Source organism: Leguminivora glycinivorella, chromosome 15 (assembly GCF_023078275.1).
Source record: "Leguminivora glycinivorella isolate SPB_JAAS2020 chromosome 15, LegGlyc_1.1, whole genome shotgun sequence".
NCBI lineage: Eukaryota > Metazoa > Arthropoda > Insecta > Lepidoptera > Tortricidae > Leguminivora > Leguminivora glycinivorella.
This window is the reverse complement of record NC_062985.1, coordinates 5,833,302-5,851,724: the sequence shown is the minus strand read 5'-3', so window position 1 is coordinate 5,851,724 and position 18,423 is coordinate 5,833,302. Positions and strand designations below refer to the sequence as shown.

Genomic DNA, 18,423 nt, shown 5'->3' with positions numbered 1-18,423 from the left:
GTAAATTACTACCTAGGATTTTCTCTACTCTAATAAAGTCTTGTGTAGAACTTGCTAACTATGTTAAGTGGATCCCTATTCGTTAAAATTAGCATAATGTTACTCATAAATCTATTTAATTTGAACACGAATACACGTATACTCTTTAATTTGGTCACTGTTGGTATTTAACAAGTTGCATTGAAGAAGTCTCAATTGCGATAAAAACTGGTTCCTATTTGGTTTCACCCGTCTGCTCTGTGTAACATCAAATATGAATAGTTTTAAGTTATATGCTCTAAAGTATAAAGATAAGTAATATAACTATTTAATTTTTAAACTTAAGTTACTATTTTTTAGACGGAATACTTTTGTGAGCACCCACCACTCGGCTGACGACGGTCAAAAGAGACCTTAAATAACCTCACACGCCGCACAAAATCATACTCATTGGAGAATGTGGACGAAGAGGGCCGACCCCAAATAAATGGGACTACCGATCTCGGAGAAAGAAAGAAGACGGAATACTTTAAAAATTGTAGTACTAGTAGACCTTTTGAGACTTCTGTTCTTATCCTGCGCTTAGGTATACTTGGATCCTTCACACGTAACACAAGATGGTCTCGCAAATTTTCCAACTTGAATTCCCACGTCGTAGTTATTGTTTACGCTTGAAATCAGTCTACTCGTGTAAGCTAACAGCTGCGAAATCAAAACTTGTTACATGAAACAAGCCATGTGTATCCACAGTTGTTCCGTCGTTGTTTATCCCGGCGTCTGTCATTTCCCGACACTCGGCTACACCTGGCACTGTTCCTAGCTTGTGTTAGCTGGCGTAATAATTACTAATTAACCTTTCTGTATCAAGGCCATTATTGTACATAAATACTTTTATTTTATTTTATTATAAATGGGCTTACTACGATGGAGTGAGCTCGCCCAGAAGATGCCTGTTCACTCTTGGTTTGCTACTTATCATTGTTCTAGTTTTTTACCTTCCTATGTCCCTTCCCGGGACCACAGAATATATAAACCGGGACTTAAAATGCCTCCACACAAAACTCATTAAATACTAAAGCGGTTTAAGAGGGTAAAAGGTAACGTATAAAATACTAGCTTTTGCCCGCGGCTTCGCTCGCATTAAATTCGTACATTGCGGAATGCTCCATACAAACATCCACCCTCCATTTTAGGGAAGTGGGGGGTTAGAAAGATACAAAAAGTAGCCTATGTCACTCTCCATCCCTTCAACTATCTCCATTTAATATCACGGCAATTCGTCACTCCGTTTTGCCGTGAAAGACGGAAAAACATACAGGCACAAACACTTTCCCATTAATAATATTAGTATGGAAGAATTAGCAGGGATGACTAATCCTAAAATTGACCACACAAAGCTTTAGTCTTATATTGACACATTTTATAAAATAAAACGAACAATTAACATTTCCGAATAGAATAGTACGGGAATATTTTATTATAACTTGCATTGTGGTTTTCCTTTATAATACTAGGAAATAATAAATATTAAATAAAATCAAACACAGTCATTTTTGACGACAGAATACAATGTCAATCACAATCACCATTAATTTCTCAATCAAATGGGGTCACTAATCATCAGTGACCCTGACCCGTTGTCTCGGGCCGTTGTAAATAAAAACAAGTACTGGTCCTGTTTTATTATGGTGGACATACATTTATAGTACCTAATATTTTTGCTGAGACCAACTTTGTAGTGCTCGGTTTAAATACAGTGCTTGAGGTATTGGCGGAACTTCTTTATAATACCTGAGAGCAAATAAAAAAAAAATTAGTAATAAAAGTCGGTTAATTAAACTCTTGTAATCTACTCGTGTACCTAATAGTGCATCAACTAACTATGATTAATCAACTATATATATAGAAATTCTCCATTGATCAAGTAATGCAATTTTGACGAGTCTAATACCCGTTCAGAACAGCTTTCAGCAGGTGAACGTACAAGTCTAGTGTTGGAATGCCACTAAGCCCACTGAAACTTGCAGTGCCTGCCAGTCAGTGATCACATGTAACGCTTTATGATAGTTTGGTTATTTTGTCAACCTAAACCAATGTAAAGTAATAGTACATTACGATACAAGTGCGTAAAAAAGGAAGTTGGAAACGAGTGGCGATAAATTAAAACACGACCGAAGGGAGTGTTTTAAATCGACACGAGTTACGAATTTCCTTTCGCACGTGTATCGTACGACTTTTTCAGTACAGATGAGCATTCAAAGTTTCGACCTGTCATATAATGAACCACTTCTCGCACTAGTGCGTAAAAAAAACACCATCTGTACTGAAAAATCTGTTTTAGTATCGATCTATTCAGTAGATCTTACCTCACGTAACCTCCTAGGTGCGAAATAGATTGGTGATTGAGAGGAACCAATATTGGCTCTCCGAGGCCCTGCGGCACCTTTATGAAGTATCTAACGCTGCTTGGAATCAGTGCACCTGCAACAGAACTTTGTTTAAGACCTTGGCACTATTTCTCAGTGTTAGTTATTCTATCCTAGTTTACCTTTTGCATCATATTTGTACTTGCGCAGCAGCGATTGCATCGTCGGGTGGATGTTCGAACGCACAACGATCGCGCAGGGCTGCAAAATGAAAATAAGGTTCTTCCAATATGAGCGCATACTCTATTTTATTTCGAATATGTAACCAACGGGTAAGACAACGGGTAGGTGCCGTTTGTAGGAGTTTGAGCGAATGACATTTGATATTCATTACATTTTTTTGTATTGTTTTCCATTACAGAAAACTTGCAAGAGTTAGTTTTCTACCTGTACTTATTGCGGCAAGTCAGATACCCATAGAATTGTAAAAAATACAGCGGCCTACTTTAGGGTCCAGCCGTGAAAGCGCTTTAATACGGAGGATTCGAAGTGAAAGAAATTATAATTTACCACAATCGCGCACTGCGGCGGCAGCAAAGTGGATCCGATAAATCAATCGAGCAATTTCTAAAGCAAACAGTATTATCAAGGCCACCCACTTTTCACTCGTGTCTGGTTTCACATGTTTTACCAACTCTATTGCTAAAGAAAATAACGATGTGAGGTTAGGTTAAACAGCCGTTAGATTAATATTTCTTTTTTTGTCTGTACTATTTTAAAATGTATATTTTGATTTTGATAGTGAAACACAATAATAAATATGTATGGATTCTTTGATAAAGTCTTTGTTCCCTTGTCAGAAATTTGAACCTGATTGGATATGAGAGCAAAAGTACCAAAAATGGAGGGTTAACCCTCCATTTTCGTTGGTGCAAGTGGCCCTAAGTGTTGTAAACCATGTATAAGTATATTATTTAATATATTACCTCTCTAAGTTTCTCCATAAGTCTTGTAGATTTGTCGGAACTCTCTGCTATTTCTGTTTCAGAGGATTCCAACGGTATTTCTTTTCCGTTATAAATGTTATCATTCTCCCCTTCATACGATTTCGATTCAGAGGGGAAATTAAAATATGGAGTCGAGTCTTCATCGAATGTCATGACGTCTCTTTTGAAATTCTTCGATAAAATTTTCTGAAATAAAAAAATACACCGGATTTTGAGGTACTTGACCGGCAACCAAGCATTTTTGAAGTACTTATTGGAACTTTGAATGCTATTTTGCACTTTGTCAGATGAATCACAAGTACTGATGTGTCTACGGAAAGTTTCCAAAATTCTGAAATTTTCACATAGGAAAACTTCGGAAACTTTCCATACTTTGTATGGACAATTGTATGGATGGAAAATTTCCATTTCATAAATTTAAATTCCCTTTATTTTTCGTGAAAGTTTCGTGAATTTTTCAAGAAATTTTAGATTTTTTGGAAAGTTTCCGCAACTTGCACATCATTAATCACAAGTAATTTAAATTATAGTTATTGCAGCTGCTTAACGAGAAATATTATATTTTACAATAAAGTTGTTAAAATTCTTACATTTTCGACACACAAAAGTCTAGCCAAGACAAGGAGAACCGTAGCGATCTGCATGTCTTCCGCGAATGGGTCGATTTTTCGGGTCAGGTTGGTTGGCGGTTTAGTAAACACGGGGCCAGTTTACTTTTAATTTGAGATTTTCACCAACATTCGACGTCTACATTTTAAATAAACATCAGTCACGTTCGACATGTAGTTTTGTCTGAATACACTACAGAGTGGTGTGTTATGAGAGTAAAATTCAAGTTTGTAATTTGCACAAACGAAAATTATTCGTAATTGTTGTGTGTAGTGAATAATTCACGCGCATTGGATTTTTTGGATTCTTTTTGTGTTTCAAACGTAATTGATATTGAAACGGTGAACTACACTCAACATCAATGCTACCTACTTTTATCGTAAGTGGTATTTGAAATAAATATAAGGAAGGATTTTTCATTCTCCATCTTTTCACTAGCCTCGCTGAAGATTAATCAGGGTTATATCTTATATCCTACCTTCTTAACAATAGTTTTAATAACAAGGAACATATTAATGTTGATGTGCCTAATTAATAGCATCAATGTCATTTTAATTATATAATTATAACTCTGCTATTGGTTATTGAATATATTGGTTGTTGGTGGATGTATGACGACCGGTTTGGCTCAGTCGGTAGAGACCCTGCCTGCTGAGCCACGGTCCTGGGTTCGAATCCCGGTAAGGGCATTTATTTGTGCGATGAGCGCAGATATTTGTTCCTGAGTCATGGACGTTTTCTATGTACATAAGTATTTGTATATTATGTATATCGTTGTCTGAGTACCCACAACACAAGCCTTCTTGAGCTTACCGTGGGGCTCAGTCAATCTATGTAAGAATGTCAATATTTATTTATTTTATTTATTTATATGTACCAGTTTTGTTACGCTCTTTTTATTTTTACGTTAAAAAGAACGAATGAAGTGTTTTCACTCAATACAGAGAAATAGAGATAAGAAAAATGAAGGATGATCTTTAGGTGAGAAAATGATCACTGATGTCAAGGCTCGAATAACTAGACTTAGTAAACTAATACAAAGGACTTTTATTCTAGAGGCACTCGCTTACCAACGCGGTTTTAGTACTGATTTAATAATTAAGATTGACGTCAAGCGGTGTGCAGCGTGTCCCTTGAGAAAAGCAACAGACTGCAACTGGCGAATCGATTTAATTGCCCCATTTCACTGCCACGGACGACTTTGACAAGAATAAAGCAATCGTTAAAGTAGTTTGCATTTCAAATAAGTCATGTTTTTCAAGGGTTAGTAATAGGTTCTGCTGCAATTTGTTCTAGTCAGAATAACTGCTTCATCTAAACGTAGACGTATGTATTTTATAATGAGACAACCCATCTTGACCTTACAAATACAGTTTTCTATATACCTATCCTAATGCTCGTGCAGATTTCTGCAATTACAGAAATGTACTATACTTAATCCCTCTTCATAAAAAAATAACTCTCCCGAGGTTACAAGCTTTTCAAAGCAAATTAGATTTCAGTGAAAGTTATATATCCACTTATCCCCCATCTCAATCCAGTTCCTAGATGACATAAACAAACAAGTCTTGTCATTTTTAGAGCACGTGTTTATGAAAGTAAGAGATTCACGAAAAGATCTAGATTTGAATTCGTGGTGATAGTTTTGATAAACAAGTTCAGCGTTTGAGAACACCGATTGAACTTGGTGCTCTTAGATTATTTTTTTGTTGTTCCCACATACATTTGTAAAAATGTTGGGTCTTACAACACGAGCAGAATGTGTGTCTTCTTCTTCTTTAAATCTTGTTACCCTCTGTTGAGGTGTAGTTTAGGGCTCGAATCACATTCCCCCAAAACTCTGGTCTTGGGCCGCTTGAGTAACTTCCTCCCAATCCATCCCTAACATCCTGAGCTCTTGCTTCTACAGAACGACACCAAGTGGATTTAGGGTGGCATTGTTTCCGTTTCCTGGTACCTACCTTCTAGGTCCGGGCCACTTTGGTTAGTTGGGTATCAGGTTTCCTGGGGATGTATGCAGCTCATTATTTACCAAACCCTCCAAACCCTAAAATGGCATAGGTACGAGTATAACCGTTACATTATAAGATTTATAGGTATAACTAGCTTTTGCCCGCGTCCTCGCTCGCGTTAGACAGAGACAAAAAGTAGCCTAAGTCACTCTCCATCCCTTCAACTATCTCCACCTAAAAAGACGGACAAACAGACAGACACACACACACTTTCCCATTTATAATATTAGTATGGATTTAACTGCTATACTAGCTGTAAATCCTTTGTATTAGAATGATGTTGCTATCCCGATAGCTTATCTTGTTTGTCATTGCGTGGGCGACAAGGAACGCCCACACGACAGTACAGGGTTAAGCATCCACCATTCCACGTGTACGCGAGAGGCATGAATAAAATATAGGTTATTGTTACAAATAATATTATTTCATTATCCTCGTGTCGCCGTATCGGCTCAATGGCGCCGTATATCTGTATCCGGTCGTTTCTGTAATCTGCCGAAGAAAACTTAATCTTCTCATAGGCAGGAGGTCAAATGTTGTCAAAGCGGACCTTAGGCCTCCAGGAGCCGTGTCAAATGCCGGGATAACGCAAGGTGGAGGATGATGCAGGAGGTCAAATCTGGATAAGGATAAATGTCATACATAAGTCTTATAACACAATAATCTTGCCTTTATTTTATAACTTTATTAAATTTAAAACTCATAAAGCATAAAGCCTCATTTAAATACAATTTCCTTAATAAAATTGGTAGGTAGGTGCGCAAGTGTCTAGAGAATTGTATTGTAAATTCACCAAATCGAGTGGGGCCTTGGCGCGTTCCACTTTTCGCAAGGACGGGACTTTGAGTAAGGTCGACTTACTGATACGAATTTGAGTGAAAAACAGATAATCCCTCTGGACGTGACGCGTTTTGACGATTTATTGGGTTGGTAAGAAAGTAATGAGCGAATCATAACCAATATTGTAATTTTTATTTAATTTATTATTTTAATCATTTATCAAAAATATAACGGCCTTCGTTATCTACTACTTGTCTCCATCGTTCTGGTAAAGAATGAATAGCATCGGCGAAGAAGTTCTTAGGTTTAGATTAAAAAAACTCAGCTATGTACTGTCGTAGATGGGCTTGATCATCGAACTTTTTTTCATTCAAGGCATTGCTTAGCGATCTGAACAATGCGTAATCCGTAGGTGCCAAGTCTGGAGAGTACGGTGGATGAGGTATCACTTTCCAACCTAGCTCCAATAGCTTTAGCCGAGTCACTTTTGCAATGTGTGGGCGAGCATTGTCGTGTAAGAAAAAAACTTTAGCATGCTGTGGACGATTCTGACAGATTTTTTGGTTTAAATTTTCAAGCTGATTACAGTATACTGATGCGGTAACAGTCATTCCACTTGGTAGGAGTTCCCAGTGAATAATAGCATGAATATCCCACCAAACGGACAGCATAACTTTTTTCGGGTGAGGCTCTGTTTTTGAAATGAAATGAAATGAAATGAAATGAAATGAAATGAAATGATTTGAAATGAAATGATTTATTTATGCATGTGGAGAATGGGTTACAATTAGGTTCTATTTGCTACTCAAGTAGTCTCACCAAACTCTACCTTTACAGGCGTACATACATTTTAGGACGATACACACAATTCACGCTATAATTATAATACCAATTCATATAACAAGAAAACTAAAACTAACCTTAATAAATAGAATCTAATTACAATGTCATCATAAAATTATTCAACCCTAGAAAATATCATTCAAAAAATCATTTATACAGTAATAACATTTTTGTATGAGCCATTGCTTGACTAATTTCTTAAATTTACTAAAATTATTACAGTCTTTAAACATGTCCGGTAACTTATTATAAATGGTAATACACATACAGTATGCATTTTTGGAGGAGAGTGCTAGCTTGACCGCGGGTTTATATAATTTGTGCTTGTATTGCTCCCGGACTTGACGGGGTCGCAGCTGCTGTACTTCCATGAACTGGCTCTTATACTTATACACGAATAATGCAGCCTCCAAAATGTAAATACATGGGAAGGTAAGAATGTTATTATCAATAAAAATTGGGCGACATGAGTCCAATTGATGCATTCCGAAAATTGATCTAATACAGCGTTTTTGTATGAGGAATACCTGGTCTCTGTTCGTACTATTACCCCATAATACTACACCATAGCGGAGAGTTGAGTCTACGTACCCATGGTATGCAACTATTGCTGCTTGTATAGAGACCGTTCTTGCTATCCTACCTATTGCAAATATAAAACTACTTAACCTAGAGCAGACATTATCCACCTGCTTTAGCCAGTTACAGTGACAGTCAATTATTATCCCTAAAAACCTTGTATGATGGACTTCTTCAATAGGATTAGAGGAATTAGGATTAGAGACATCTTCAGAGACTATATTAAGATTTTGTGAGATGCCACGGTCAGTATGGAATTGCATATAATTTGTCTTACTTAAGTTTGCCTTTAAATTATTCATATTTAACCATTTAATTGTTTCATCTAATGTCCTATTTATGTCATCATTATATGTTGATATGTCTTTAGATTTGATTATGATAGAAGTGTCATCTGCGAATAAGATGCATTCCTGAGACAAATATTTTGGCAAATCATTAATATATAGCAAGAAGAGTAAAGGTCCCAATATGCTTCCCTGTGGTACGCCATAGTTATTATTAACATACGATGATTTATATGATACTACAGTTTTTGACTTAGGACAATATTTCAGTGTCTCTACACATTGGTATCGATTAGTAAGGTAGTCTCGAATCCAGTCAAGCGCTGGGCCACGAATACCATATCTATATACTTTGGATAAAAGCCGCTCGTGACTCACAAAATCAAACGCCTTACTCATATCCATAAATAGGACTGTAACTGGTACCTGATCATCTATAGCTTTTAATACGCTTTTTATCAACTTAAATGTTGCCAAAGAGGTACATCTAGCTTTTCGAAAACCATGTTGTTGGTCGTCTAGCACATTCTTACTTTCTAAAAATTTTATTATTTTATTATACATAACCTTTTCATATATTTTAGAGAAAATAGGAATGAGCGTCACTGGTCTATAGTTACTCCTTTCGCTTCTGTCGCCCTTTTTATAGAGGGGTTTTACCACAGATTTCTTAAGGATTTCAGGAAAACTACCTTGCATTAATGATAAATTCAGTACATGAGTAAGCGGTTCTGCAATAAGATACATACTTTGTTTAATAATGTCTGTCCGTATGCCATCATAACCTACAGCTTTTGAGTTTTTAAGGTCTTTAATGACTTTCAAAACATCGTTTGGATTTAACGGGTTTAGATATATTGTTGAATCGCAATTAGGAATATTAATGTCATTGCAACTGTCTGTCTGTCTGTCTGTTTTGGTGCCTCTATTCCTTTTTCGTTTGGAGCTAGCCACTGACGTTTTGCGTGTGTGATTTATATATAAGACCCATTTTTCATCTCCAGTGATAAGATGGTCCAACCAGTTGAATGTGCGGCGAAAAGACAGAAGTTGTATGCAGATATCGGCACGGCGATTTAGTTGATGTCTATCAAGTTCGTGCGGTATCCAAACACTGAATTTGTAGTTTTTTCCCAACTCGTGTAAATGTGTTTCTATGGTGACATGAGAGCAGCCTAACTCGGTAGCAAGAGTACGACTCGTTAGCCTCGGATCTCCTTCAATTAAGGTTTTTAATTTGGCTACATCAATCTTCACCGGTCGACCAGACTTAGGTTGATCTGATAATGAAAAGTCGCCACTACGAAACCGCTGGAACCATCGTTTCGCCGTGGCCTCAGACACAACTTCAGGAGCAACACGCTGACATATATTACGCACTGCTTCGGCGGCTGAATGGCCAGACTGAAATTCATATAGTAAGCAATGCCTTACATGCACTTTTAATTCGTCCATTTTCTTCCTTATATTAGCTCGGCGACAGCTAGTGAATGACTGACGAGAAACTGTGCGACTCGCCCTTTATATACTTTCGACCATAGAAGATTCTAGAACTCTCTCAAAAATTTTATGTGGAATTCAATCGATCGCTCATTACTTTCTTACCAACCCAATAGTATTTCTTGTTACTATATTACGTAACAAACAGTTATTAATTATAAGAAGACATAAAGCGACGTCGTCTATGCTTCCTGAGTTTAGGTGAATTAGAAGTTTAACTTCAGAAGTGAGATTAATCTCAAGGTATTCGCAGTCGGAAAACTTGATCAGTCTCATCTGAACTTTCGTAATAAACAAACTTATTGTTACAGTTCCCTGTAAGCTATATAAAGTCTAAGAAAAAAGCTTGGACCTTGAAACCTTGGAAACGAATCTAAAAAAAAAGTTAAGACAATTATGGTCAAACAATTCGACTACATTGCGATTAGAAATTTAGGGATTTTTGTAAATAGATCAAATGAAAATAAGGTGCAATGAAACAAAACCCCCTGTCATTTGTTATACCTACCTAAATGTACGAGTCACATTGCGTGAATAAGTACAGAGAAAATACAATACATTCGTAATGTCACTGTTATTTGAACAAATGCCACGCTCATTATTATTATATCCAATTCATATTTATTTTTTATATACCTCAGTTTGACTTTATACATCAGACGGGCTAGTTGCAAAGTTTGATCCGTGTTTTCAAATAGTAACACCATATTGTTAAAATGTCTTTTCTTGCGGAGAGCTTATTATAATAACATACAGTGTTCAATAGTGTTTAGTAACATCTATGAATCATCATTAGTGAAAGATAATGTATTATCATTTTAGTCTGGCTGCCGTCTGTTAATAGTGCACTGTCCCTCTTGCATAACACTTAGTCTAGAGTGCCTAGACTGCCTAGGTGACATTGTCTAAATACGATTTTTATTCTGCATAATGCCGAAAAGTGCAGCAAAAAAATTTCGAAGTTCTGTCAAACCGACTTATAATGTAGCGTACAACTCTCTGTCAAGATCTTGCCGACGGCGCCATTCAAAATTAAGGAGGTAAATGAGACACGGTTATTGCAGTTCTTAATTAAGTTTGGATTACGTAGCCTAAGCTCGAAACGACTTAGGTCGTATTCGTATCTGGATTTTATTTTAAGTTTTTGGAAGGTTCTCAATTCGTCTCAGTTACAAAAACCCCTAATATGATGACATTGATGACTCAAACCAGATACTTGGCTTGGCACCGATTAAAAAAATAAGAAAGCGCATGAAAATACAGTAGACACAATACATACATTTTGAAGGCGGTTAACTTTCAATTTTGTGATTACGTAAATTTACTGTAACTAAATACCTAAAGGAAAAACATGATATACTCGTACTAATGTTATTATTTTCATGTTTCCCTTTAGATTAAATAGTTCGATCAAATACCAATTGAGGTCAGTTTTTTTTATAAAGCTCTGTCGCGAGTAGACGTACTCCACATCGTAAACGAACCTCGGATCCATCGGGACTTTGTCAGCCTTTTTTATTTATTTATTTGGGGCATCAACAGCAATACACCAATACTTTAGTTAATTAAACAGTACTGTTTTTGGTATTGGCGTATTTTAATCTGTGTAAAATATCACGATTTCGTTTTCTGTCATTTTCTAAGAGTGGCACTGAAACTTGTGCAGTTTCGTGTGCTATTAGCCCTTTTGGGAATACAGGCGTTGCTGGTTTATGTATGTGTTTTTATGTAAATAGAGTAAGACGTACATGTTTGTCAGTTTTTTCAGCGTGACTTCTTGTTTCAGGTCAACCGGCAACTTCGCATCGGGCGCAGCGGGTGGCGGGTGCGGCGCCCCTCGCTCCGCCCCCGCCACCCCGCTGCAGCTCGACCCTCACCCCCGCACTAAGCATGACAAGTGAGTATTTTACAAACTTTACCAAAATTTCACGGTATGATGTTAGCACGGTATATTTTTGGGAACTCCGCTTAAAAAAAAAGTAGTTTATTTGCCAAAAAGTATTATAAGAATTTTACCCTTGACCACCACACTAGGCTAGGCCTGTCTCGTGGAGTCAGCTTATCGCCATAGTGTCTTTATCATGAGTTTTTGACTAATAAAGATTTTCCGAGCGTAGGTTTACAATCGGATTTTCCGGGTACACAGTTGCTGAAAAGAAATGGAATAAAAAGAAGGAAGAAGTCAAATAACCATCCAACTTATTACTTTGGCATCTGAAATGTTTAATCAGCAATTCAGCATCGTAGCTACGTGAAGGTCTTGCTTGTCCTTGACTATATAAGGGTATGTATGTATGTATGTAAACACTTTATTGTACATAAGACAAGTTAAAACATAGAAATACAGTATAGTTATGGTGTACAAAGGCGAACTTATCCCTATAAGGGATCTCTTCCAGTCAACCTTTGAGCGAATTGAGAGGAAAAAAAACTAATAAAAACATGATAGACAAACGAACACTATGAAAAGAAAAATTGTGTAATTAGTTTTGTTTGGTAGGTAGGCCTATTTTTAGATAATTTACTAAGACAAAACTAATTATTATTAGGTGAGGTGAGATGAGGCTAGAATCTAAGGACCAAAACAATGAAAAAACAAAGCGTCTTATTTTAAACCCTATTTTTTGTTAGACGCTACAGTCATTGTTTAAAGTGTTAGGATACCATTGTTTTCAAATTATTTCGAGAACAATTTTCGCTTTGAATATTTAAAAAGGATTTATCATGTGTATCGCGTATTATCTTAGTTAAACGATTATCTACGGCAGTGTTTCGCTAATCAGTTGTGTTCAGGGCTCTACGCAAACCAAACGTGATTTCTAAGCTCAATTATTTCACTACGTAAAAACTGATAAATCATAAAAGTTAAACAGTAGTAACGTGTGTAAAGTGCAGTGAAGTTATGATTGTGATCGGTGTTAGAAATTGTTTTCAAAATGGAGGCGTATCAGACTTCTGAACAGCAGTCAGCTTGGGTGGTGCTGCGGCTAATGAATGATGTCTATGATGGATTCAGGTACATATAAGGTCCTAATTTATTAGTTGCAGATATTTTAACACATGATACTTTACATTAAAATAATTAACTTTAAATATAAATTAAGAAATCTTTTCATGTAACTTTTTTGATTTCATTTTCCTAACAAAAAAATTAATTATAATTTCGTCTTAAAAAAATCATCATGTGCATTATCACATGTCACAATAACACTGTCTGTCATGTCAACAATTGTTTGTTGTAAATGTCGTAAAGGTTCGGCGGGAAAACTGCACATGTCATTGAAGTGGCCAGTTACAGTTAAGTGGTAAATACGTAAAAGAGGTACTGATCTGTTCAATGAGTTTTCATTTAATAATCACATAAACAGGGTGTTTTTACGTAGCAAATTTGTTTTTCCGTTTTCTCCAAAAAAACATCGTAAAAGCTATAATGTTTCACGGTTTAATATACTCCAGAGACCGAGTACTATCAGCTGTAAAAATATCTGCATCTAATAAATTAGGACCTTATATATACAATTTCAAAAACCAGTAGCTCTTAAGGACTATTGTGAGACTGGGCCATATGCCTGTGGAACAGCCCCCACCACGTTCGTGTAGATGAACATTAGGAAGTAATATTTTTGATCATCATCATCTCTTGCCCTTATCCCAGTCACTTGGGGTCGGCGCAGCATGTCTTTCTCTTCCATACATCTCTATCACTCGTCATCTCATCATTAACTTGTTCTAGTTCCATATCATGTCTCACACAGTCCATCCACCTCTTCTTCGGTTTTCCTCTCCCGTTACTGCCACCACCTTCCACATTCATTCAGGAAGTAATATTTTTGATATGAAATTTATATACTATGTAGGATCCGATAAAAAATTGAGTGCTTTATGAGTCATGGTATTTGCGATTCTTATCATAATATTACGAGAACCCAATAAAAATACGGATATTGATAGTTAAAATGTGGTTGGGTTATTAAAAATCTAAGAAATATACTATCGAAGACTTTTGTGATGGCGCATAAATAATACCTACATAATATATTGGACTGTTACGAGTCTCACATTCACAAATACAACAAACATTAATTCTCTACGTTATTATTATAAAAGTATCTAAAATGTATTGCGGGACTTGTAAACAATATTTATATGTCCCGTATACAAATATGACTATAATTTGGAACATCATAATTTCATTGTAGCCGAGTCGGTAAAGGTAATAGAGATCGATAGATACAACAGTTTTGATTCGTATCCATCGGGCTATTAGCGTTAATGGCAGCCTGATTAAGCGATAAGGATATTGATTGGAGGGATGGAATGTTATGAAAGTTACAAGTTCCTGTAACGCGGCCGTTTAGGGTTCTATGTTTAGTGTATTTAGGTATTTTAGGCTACAGTTGCTTATTTTACTTTATTTATTTATTTTTTATTTTATTAAAGCAATTACACTGATGAATGAATGATACTGATGAATCTTATTAATAACCTTTAACTACGCAAAAGTCTCTCAGAAAATCGTTCTTTAGATAACATCTACATTTTAAACGATGATTATTTTTTCTATAAGCAAGTCATAGCGGAATAAACCTCTAATTTAGGGCAACTTAAATGAGAAATTTGTCAAGGTGTCTAACCTACCTTCGGCTTACGGTTAATACCATAGCCAAATAACAGCTCTAATTACCTACTGAATTGAGACAAGTATTTAAACATAAAACAGGAATCTAAATGACCGTGGACTACTATTTGTACAACTGTTGTGTATTTCCTGAATTTAGCTTTTCTTTTTGCATATCGTATTCAACGTGGTGAAATGTTATGTTATGAATGAAAAATAAGATGTAATTTAATATATGAATCTGTTGCCAAGTTCCTAATAACGAACCTCCTGTTGATACCGGAATTATTATTTTTTCCCCTCACTAGCTCGGAAACATGTGTTTTGTCCTTTAATACTATAGTAAGGGGAAAAGTTTTGTGTTACACTCGGGTGCATTTTACTTCTCGTGTGTTAAAAAACTCGCAAGTTCAGGATTCTATTCTCGAACCACTCGCTTCGCTCGTGGTTCAACTATATAATTCTTTCACTTGCTCGTTTTTCAATTCCACACTCGGCGTTAAAATACAACTTTGCCCCCTTGTATAACAAATAACTATTATCTACTTACATTTTTACAAAGAGATGAGTCGTGGAGTGTATGGGATCGTGGAGTGTATAGGTCGATAGTCCATTCTGTAATGTCACAGGCTCTCTTCATTCATTCTTGCTGTTCTCTTCCCGCACAGAATCTACAAGTCCCTATATACTAAGACGTTGTTTTATCATCCACGTGTTTAAAAAATCCAAGTGCCATTTATTGTCTTCTCCGAAATGGTTGTCAACGGGTCAATGTGTCCATGTGAGTCATGGAGTAATTGCTGTGATGGGAGGCTTGATACAGTAGTTATATATAATTGTGTACCTCCGCACGAGTACCTACGTACCTAGTTATTACTTCATGCACACTCTCCGAGACAAAAATGCTTCGCTTTGAATGAGAATTATCGTTTACTAGATTCGAATTGAATTGATATCATACTCATGCGGCATGCGAAACAAATCTATTAGTGTGCGCGTGGCTACTCTGACCGCTGCCACAATCTGCCATACTTGACTATGTATTGTACACAAGCAGTTAATCTTACTACTTTTGTCTTGGCTTATTTATTGGACATGACGCCGAAGAAAAAATAGTCAGTAAGGTACAGCGGGACTATTTCGACTGGGGGACAAATGCAACTTATCCATTTTTTTCATGATTTACAATGTTTGCATTATCTAATTAGAGTGTCCACTAGTTATATATGGCACGCGTGTTCAGTGCATGTGGATACATGTGGAACTCAATAGTGTAATAATGGAAAAATGGATCAGTTACCATTGCCCCCCAGTCTAGATTTGTCACGCTGTACCTTATTTGATATATTCAAAATGTTATACAGCCATGCAGGTGTTTTTTTTTTTTTTTTTTTTAATTTATTTAGAACACAAACAGTCACATAAACAAATGAGTTGGTGTACTACAATGTAGGTACTAAGTAAGTAGTAGTAGGTGTTATTTGATATAGCCCTTCAAATGAGTAATATTCAATTCCTTATACGGACGGCGGATGTCACGTCACATATCAAAATGAAATATTTTTTATGAGAACCGAACCTTCTGTTCTGTTTCCGTGAAAGTTCGCAAAATGTAGACCTAAGTGCGTTTTCACATTATCCGATCCGATATCGGATGTCGGACCGATATCCCATACATAACGATATCGGATATCGGATTGGATAATGTGAAAATCGTCTAAGCTGTCGAAAATTTGGCATCGTTTCCATCCTTCTATTTCTTAGTACTTCTAGGCTCGACGATCTTGCCTGAGTAAGTCATGTCATGACCAAAGAATATAATAGTATCATGACCGAACGTTTCGATTAGATCTAAATCATGAATTCTAAATATATTCGTACTTTCTTCGGGTCTTAACATTATTTAGAAGTATTGCTCCTATTTATTATTAGATAAATGTTAGATGGTCAATCGACGATATCTACATATAGCATTAGAAGATTCATAATAATTAGTAAGGTTTGTCTGAGAAACTGACGTCACTTGCTATTTGCGTTTCGGCAAAGTGTTTTAATATTCGTGGGATGTTTTATTAGATAATTTACTAAATTACTCATGCTACTACTACAATTTTTCGTTAAGTTGCAATCATAGATTTTAGACGCCAATCGAACAGCAATTACAAATGTGTCGAGATGAAGAACGAAAAGTGACGAGAGATAAAAACCTCTGTGACTTCATTAGGTTCCCAGATCCTTTTTAGGCAGAATATTCAGTCTTATGAATTTATCTTCATTTTGATACAAAAGGGATATAAGTGATATAACTATAACTTCCAAAATTCATCTTAGGCAGATTATTTACTGCTTATGCCTAACTATACTTGTCATAGTCATCAGAATCAATGCCATTGCCAAATGTGCAGGTTCGGCTAGCCAAAAATGGCAGTAGGCAACTACCAGTGTATTAATACAACCTTTTGACATACCTAATTAAACTTTTCGAGACCTAAAATAGCTAGTATTTGCGCATTTCAGGCAGTATAAAAGCATCAGATCCCATACGTAACTAACCTATAGCTTCTGTCTAAGATTCCATCTGCGTGGATCCGTACTTAACTTATCAATATTATAATTAATAAAACTGGCCTATGTCCTTCCTCGGGCATCTCAGGGAATCTCGTATTGTTAAGACAGTTGCTCTTTCTGCTACCATTTAGTTGACTCTTCCGAGGACTTTACAATTAATTTCTTGTTATTTTCTTTTATTTTTCATTATACCTAAGTAGGACGAAGTATTATACAATTTAATGTAGCTATCATCGAACTAAGTGGGCTTGGTTCAACAGTCGCATCACGTGTGAAACGTAAACACACTGCTGCTCCCATTTGTCCAATCAACACAGATATTGACGTCGGGTAGCCGTTGCGCGAGTGCAGGCGAGTTTACTTTTATAGCTAACTAGTGTAGTATGACCTTAGGATTCGCCATCGATAAGTATATTTCGTGTCATTTACTCCATGACACGCGATTTGACAAATAGGTTACATTTCAACAACGTGTCATGAGAGTACGAATCATGGCACGTGTTTTCGTAAAGGAAATCTTTATCCCTGTTAGGGATCATCCACATATTACGTCACACCAAATTTCAGGTTTTTGGACCCCTCCCCCCCCTATGTCACGCTTTTTTGTATCCCTTTAACAGGGATTGTCACATTTAGTATGACCCCCTCCCCTCCCCCTTACACTGTGACGTAATATATGGATGACGCCTTACCCCCTGTACCAGTTCTAGGTAAGCTTTTGGAACGACTCATCAGTCCCTACTGAACGAGACAGCGATCACGCCCAAGGCCGGCCTCTGCATCAATGGATTTTAATTACTCACTGAAATGACAGATCGCTAGATATATTATAAGTAGATGAAGAGGTACTTTGTTCTTTGTTTAAACTTTACTTTGTTGTGCGTCTCGTCGGATCTTAAAAACAATGAATTTCCTGGATGGGGCTACAAATTAGTGCGAATTAAAAGGACCTATATTAGGAGAAATTACGAATACCTTACCTACTGCAAAGTACACAAAGAATACGAACGATACTTGAGCCTCGTTGAAACGGACCATCGTCCATTGCTTTGCTTCCAAATCCCATCTGCTCGTACAAAGAGTTGCAAAATTAAATGTTAACACATCATTCGGGTCTTCGGTGGCAACAGGCCACTGATGTTTATGTTTACGCGCGTTTTAAATGAGATAATTGAAGTAACCACATGATTATGATATCAACGTGCCGTCCATTGTTCAGTCGGCTGCTGTGTATGTAAAGTGTGTATACAGTGTTTATAAACGCACTTTACTTCG

General features: G+C 36.5%; 2 protein-coding genes across 5 annotated transcripts in view; one reads left to right on the top strand and one right to left on the bottom strand.

Annotated features, from left to right (window-relative positions):
• The window catches only part of LOC125233796 (GRAM domain-containing protein 2B-like), a 95,166-nt gene that overhangs the window by 55,089 nt on the left and 21,654 nt on the right, over positions 1 to 18,423 (top strand). For 2 of the 3 annotated variants that reach the window (XM_048139899.1, XM_048139901.1), the window contains one exon: positions 11,749 to 11,859. In XM_048139899.1, coding sequence (XP_047995856.1) covers positions 11,749 to 11,859 — 111 coding nt within the window. Of the gene's footprint in view, positions 1 to 10,628; positions 11,003 to 11,748; positions 11,860 to 18,423 lie in introns of those variants that run through there. The other variant, XM_048139902.1, reaches the window with a different exon arrangement.
• On the bottom strand, positions 1,480 to 11,757 carry LOC125233797. 2 transcript variants are annotated; one of them, XM_048139904.1, is made up of 5 exons: positions 11,711 to 11,757; positions 3,332 to 3,538; positions 2,528 to 2,606; positions 2,346 to 2,460; positions 1,480 to 1,770 (listed from the first exon to the last, which is right to left on the bottom strand). In XM_048139904.1, the coding sequence occupies exons 2-5, from the start codon at positions 3,503 to 3,505 to the stop codon at positions 1,689 to 1,691; spliced, it is 450 nt and encodes a 149-aa protein (XP_047995861.1). In that variant the 5' UTR covers positions 3,506 to 3,538; positions 11,711 to 11,757; the 3' UTR covers positions 1,480 to 1,688. The 2 variants fall into 2 exon arrangements, with proteins under 2 accessions (XP_047995861.1, XP_047995860.1); XM_048139903.1 differs by lacking the exon at positions 11,711 to 11,757 and adding an exon at positions 3,943 to 4,069.

Bases quoted from the DNA above. Each gene is read 5' to 3' on its own strand.
- LOC125233797 (XM_048139903.1), bottom strand. From the start codon at position 3,996: ATGCAGATCGCTACGGTTCTCCTTGTCTTGGCTAGACTTTTGTGTGTC. The intron at 3,539-3,942 runs GTAAGAATTTTA...TTTTTATTTCAG, and splicing joins GACTTTTGTGTGTCGAAAAT to AAAATTTTATCGAAGAATTT. The intron at 2,607-3,331 runs GTAATATATTAA...TTCATTTTGCAG, and splicing joins TTATGGAGAAACTTAGAGAG to CCCTGCGCGATCGTTGTGCG.